The following is a 6,000-nucleotide window of genomic DNA, read 5'->3' as shown; positions in this document are numbered from 1 at the left end:
TAACCCTGGATGAACATGCATAGGGTTCGGGGACCAGATAAAGGTCCAGCGTGGCTGGCACAGTGATTGGTGGTTGGGTAGGGAGATTGTAGAAGGCGCGGGTCTTCAGTCTGGACTCCCTGGGCAATGAGACACCACTCAAGATTTGGGGGGAGGGGCATGTTGGTTTGCCTGGCTGCCCCTCCCGCAGCACCACTAGCAATGCTGATGTGCTAAGGACTCAGGATAGTCTGCACAGGGTCTGGTGACTTTGGGACACAGCACTGCATACCAGGGTAGAGTTAAGTCACGAAATTCTCATTCTAACTGGAGAAGAACCCAGCACCGCAAGGAAGAAATGAATTGAAAGGGAATGCTTCCTCTTAAGATCACAAAACCTAGAAATTAGGAGGTAGTCAATTTTTATATTGATAAACATTTTAATCTAATATTATAGTAATAATTCAAGTGTAATTTTCTTTGAAAAGTCAACTCTGTTAAACACAACTTATTAAATAGTTTTCATCAAACATAACATATTCTTTTCAATCCCACAGCAGTCAGAGCCATGTAGCAGAGAGAGATTTTTTTAAAGCCTACTACATTTTGTTATTGCTAGAAAATCTGAATTAGTTGTCGAGGTCTCAGAGCAGTGATTAATTAACCTTTGAAAGCTCTACCAGATATTCTGACATATAATCGTGAATCCAGATATCTGTGTCTGGCAGGGATGTGTCCACTAAATAGACCACTACTTTCTGGTCCCAAGGGTTGGCATTTTCTATAACTGTCTGCACCAATGCCACCAGAGGTTTCTTCTCCACATGATTTCGAAACACCATGGATGCCTCCTCAGACCACTGGTTGCACTTCACTCCTAGGAGAAAGCAGACAGTGAGGGGTCAAATGAGCCTGTCTCTGACCCACTATAATGGAAAACTATTTAGTCAATTCCAAAGTAGTTTAAACATCCCAGGTTAGACTTGCCTAACTGAAAGACAGTTGCTGAACAATCCTGAAGCAGTCCAGCTTACAGTTTTTCTATTCTAACCGGGGTTACTTCTGCAAACCTTTTCCTACAGATAAAGGTTTATTTGAGACTTAATGCTGTGTTATAAAATGAAGTTATAACTACTGCCCATTTCCCTACATAAAGTATATGCAGATTTAAACTGATAATGGAGACAGAGGGAATAAAATATCAATATCAATGACATTTCTCTTATTTATAGATTTTTTCCTGATGAACCAGATATAGTAAAAAAGGCATTAATATGCTAATTTTTAAAAATTATTATATACAACATTGTGGCAAAAGCACTGGATTGAACCTCTGGAGACTCAGTTACTGTTTTCAGCTCTTCCTCTATCAAGTGGTCTGATCTTGGGCAAATCAGTTTGTTTCCCAGCTTTGGTTTACTTATAAAATAAACTGGCTGGATCAGATGAAATTTAAGTCCCATGAATTTCTAAATCTCCATGACTTTTAAACTTGAAAGCTCAAGTTAGAGAATTCTAAATCAGGTTTTAAAACAAAATTGAGACAATATGCATTTTTCTAGAAATACTATTAAACTAGCACATTAAGTCAACAGAATGTGGAAAAACAGAAACAGCAGATATAATTGGAGGGCACGACCATATTTCCATTATGGTTGGGAAGTTGCTTATGCTAAAAAAACAAAAAAACCCCCCAAAAACCCAACAAAAAATTCCCTCAATAGATCATGATCCTGTACTCCCTAAGTACCCAGGACAAAATGACAATATAAACAGTGTTGGAGAAATTACCTGCTAGTTGAGCTGTGACTGCTTGGAATGGCAGCTTTCGGAATATGTCCACTAGGGGCTGGACTTTTCTTATGTTGACTAATTCATGCTTGCCATAGTCCAGCTCATACACGGATACCAGTCCATTGGTGAGAATTCCCTTTAAAAGCACCCTGTGCCACCTAGATGTGCGAAGGATCGAAAAGGGAGAAGAAACACACCAAGTCAACACCTGCTTTAAGGATAATATTTTACGATAAAAAGAAAAATTAATACAAACTATGTTTATCAAAATATAAAACTATACTATCATAGAAGTTTTTTAAGAGATTGCTGCTTCTTTTCCCCAGGGTTACTATTCTCGGCTTTGTCACCGGCTCCCTTGCTGGAATCCGCTCACTCCAACACCTTTTCAGGCCTCAGGGAGCGAAAGGAGAACGAGACACAACCTATGGCCCATCACAAAGCAGAATGAAACAGGTGGCATGGAGGCTGATCAGGACGCCGCTAGTGGATCCCTTCCTTGTCAGGGTGACGGGATGGCCACACTATTGGGACAAGGTACATGTGTGTAAGATGGGAAGGGAGAGGCAAGAAGGACCAGGCCAGGCTAAAGACCCGCATGAGAAAGTACAGAGTACAGAAGACTACAGGGCGTGGTGGTTTGGATGGAGCAAACACTGCAGTATAGCTGGGAGGTGGGAAGCCGGGAGGAATGGAAGAGAAAGGCTGTGAAGGGAGGTTGGGAAGGGATTACAAATATTAATGTAGCCCGGCCAGGTGTGGCTCAGTGGATGAGGGCTGACCTAGGATCCCGGCGATCGGGGTTCAATTCCGGGTCAGAGCACATGCCCCGGTTGCGGGCTCCATCCCCCGTCAGGGGCGTGCAGGAGGCAGCCGATCAATGACTCTCTCATCATTGATGTTTCTCTCTCTCTCTCCCTCTCCCTTCCTCTCTCTGAAATCAATAAAGATATATTTAAAAATTAATGTAAAGTTGACAATTTTAAATATGCCAAGTAAAGACATTAAAAAACAAAACAAAACAAAATCTAACCCATGACTTAAAGAACCTAGAAAGGGTAGGAGGGTATGGGCGAAGAGCCTGTGTTCAAGGTGCCAGAAATTTACACAAATATACTTTTCCCCTTTGGGCCTACATCATTAAAATGAGAAAAAACCTAGACCTTGAAGTCTAGGAATGAAGGACCATTTTAAAGTCCTATAGTCTCGATTATATTACACTCAGGCAAAGATGAATGTTCATAACTCTAAAAGGAAAGTGTCTGTGGAGGCAGTCTCTGCTCCTGTGTGGTGTGAGCTGGGCTCTGCCTCAGGTGACAGACCTGGACACCCTCTGACACAGGTTTATCAGGCACAAGCCCTGTGGAATAGCAGGCCCTTAATGGCGACACGCTGCTGGGCTGGGGCTGGCCAGACTGGACCAACTCCTCAGCCCAGCCAGTGTACACCTAGTGGAGAATGGGTACAGGAAACCTGCACAGCTGCTGCAGGGGGAGCTCCAGTGAAAGCTCCAGAGGCCAGCTTTAACACTGATGTGACTGGGGGCTTCTGTGGGAAACTCCAGAAACCTTCAAACGGGCCAAAGTGCAGCAAGCAAAAATCCATGAGTCGCAGAGACAACAGGGACAAAAAAAGGTACCACAATAGTGCCTAAGAGCTTTGGGGGCCAAACTCCTGAGCTGGAGTCCCACCTGAGCTGGGCCATTTTCCAGTTGCATTACCCTGGGCCTGTTATCTCATGGGTAATATTTAATTCTAATTTACTTGCAGAAATAATATATACAAAGTGCCTAGTATGTACTTCAGGAAAGGGCTACAGGAAAGGAGGAGGTGGACCCAAATGTGAAAATATGAGGAAAGAGACGGAAGTGCTAAGCAAATGTAAGGAATTATGATTCTCATTGTCCAAGGGCCAAAGAGTAGTGAAATAGGCACTATTGCTCCTCATAAAAGGCAACACATGCTCTCTATCTGACAATGTATATCAAGAATCTTTATTCAAACAATTATTTTCTCTCCTAGGAATCTATCCCATGAATAAATAGAGATGCAAACAAAGATTATGTTCAAGGTTATTTATAATAGTGAAAAATTTGGGAGAAAAAACCCAACATGTAAGCAGGTTATGATTTCTCTGTATGATGGACTATTATTTATCCATTAAAAATGTCTATGAAGATTTTATCACATGAAAAACTTGACAGGGTTTATCAGGTAAAAAAGCAAGTGCAAAGTTATACATCATAATAATAATAATCCAGCTGTAGAAATATATATATAAAAAACGAAATACATACGTAGTTGAACACGGGTAATGTCTGGTTGACTAATTTTCATTTTGTATACTTTTTTGTATTTTTTAATTTTTCTACAATAAACATCTTATTTTTAAAATTAAAAGGTTATTAAATAAAAATGTTGTTTTCCGAATAAGAAAGTATTTTTTCTAATAGGAAAGTAGAAAAAACATTTAAACTTCCACTTCAGATACGATTAGGTTTTAACAGGGATATAATACTAGATTTTTAGATAAATGGTATCATTCTAATATTCGAGAACTGCATAATTCATTAGTCTCATTTCACATTCAAAATCCCCATTCGTGTTGTTCAAAGTCCCCCTGCAGGGATTAAGGACTCTTGGCATTCATCGCTTTACACATTTCTCTTAGGAGCAGAATAAAACTCTGTCCAGGAACCTACTTATTTTCCACTTTTGCGGCGTACACTTGGTCTTTTTCTACTGCCACGTGGCGCTCCTCAGACACGCTATAATACAGAATCATCTCTTCCATCAGAACTTCCAGCTTATGTATCTCTTGCCACCGTTGGATGACAAAGTAGCCTGGGTGACAGGCCACAGGCACGTATACATCCATGTGCTCCCCTGGCTTTGACAAGGGCACAGGAGGTGGCAGTTCCTCTGTGGAGAAAGAGCAGGTGTGATCCACCATGGACTTTTTGCTGACATCCGTGAGGCTCTTTCTAATGTTCTCCCCCGTGCTGCCCGCAGGGAGTGTGTGGCCGCCTTTGCTGGTGGAAGAGCTAGCTCCACTGGCGTGGGCACTCAGAAACACGTCCTTCTGGTGCTTCCACAAGTCTGCATTGGTAATCTGACGGTTAATGCTGCGATGAGGATCGGGGAAGTTCTTAGGAGTAAATAAATAAATGTGTGCGATTCCTCTGGTTTCATCCACTTTTGTAACCTTTGGAAAACATGAAAAAACAATTCAAGAAATCCATGTTTACACTGAATTCCAAGAAGCGATTATAATATTAAGTATTAAAACATGGAATTTTGCAAAAAAAACTCCAAAACACCAAAAAACAAAATACCAACTTACTCAAAGTCATTTTATTTAAGGTCAGATGAACTGTCTGTCACAGCTGTAGCAATGAAATGAGTAAGCTCTTAAGTAGCCTAGAGACCAGCAACAAGCTTATGGAAGTGAGCAATTTACTAACTTCTAAAATCTCCGAGAATATCTCATAACTTGCTAGAGCTCATCACTGAGAGGAAGTGATTCTATAGATAATTAAAAAAATTTTTTTTTATTAATGGCATTTTAAAACACTCAAAATAGAAAGAATAGTATGAGGAATCCCCTTGTGCTCACCACCCCACTTCAACAATACCCAATAATCCTGACAAGGGCAGAACATCCTCTAAGCATTCTGCTGGAGGCTGGTGCACTCTCAGACCGGGAGGGAGGAAAAGCTTAGACATTCACTATATCCTCGAGACCTCTGGTCCAAATTCCTTATTTGGTCCTAATATCTGCCCTCACCCCTCACCCCTTCCCCAGTTACATGAGAGAAGAGGGACCTTGGAATGAAAGAGAAAGCAAGCTCCAGGCCAAGATGGCAGTTTTGCACCTTTTGCCCAGGAAACCTTTGGCTGCCTAGCTGCTGCTTTCTTCAGAGGGGGGAGTGTTTGTACGGGAACACCACACATTGATCATGGGCTGGACGGCTGGGTGACTGTTAATTCTTCTCATCAGCTTCTCTGGTTTATCTCAGAAATGACAAACATGAGATACTTCTAGCCACCTCTTTTATCACATCAGGCTAGAAATGAAAGGCACAGACACAGGCCTGAAGCCAGGGAGACACCTGCAAGGCAATCTTTTCTCAGTAATTTACTTAAAAATTTTTTTCCTAGCAAGATGAATCTATTTAAATTCACCATTTGGAGTGTTAATGATGTACTGACTGCTAATTCGTTTTG

At 41.3% G+C, this 6,000-nt stretch overlaps 1 protein-coding gene across 1 annotated transcript in view; it reads right to left on the bottom strand.

The window, feature by feature from the left end:
• Window positions 1-399: 399 nt before the first annotated feature.
• The window catches only part of TDRD7 (tudor domain containing 7), a 43,700-nt gene continuing 38,099 nt past the window's right edge, over window positions 400-6,000 (bottom strand). Inside the window, exons 14-16 of the mRNA XM_087822774.1 lie at window positions 4,476-4,978; window positions 1,771-1,931; window positions 400-856 (exon numbers count right to left, since the gene is read on the bottom strand). Of these exons, the coding sequence (XP_087678900.1) occupies window positions 636-856; window positions 1,771-1,931; window positions 4,476-4,978 (885 nt within the window). The 3' untranslated portion in view covers window positions 400-635. The remainder of the gene's footprint in view (window positions 857-1,770; window positions 1,932-4,475; window positions 4,979-6,000) is intronic.

Source organism: Miniopterus natalensis, chromosome 12 (assembly GCF_054644295.1).
Source record: "Miniopterus natalensis isolate mMinNat1 chromosome 12, mMinNat1.hap1, whole genome shotgun sequence".
NCBI classification, from domain to species: Eukaryota; Metazoa; Chordata; class Mammalia; order Chiroptera; family Miniopteridae; genus Miniopterus; species Miniopterus natalensis.
Note: the sequence above shows the minus strand (reverse complement) of the source record. Positions and strands in the feature narration are given on the sequence as shown.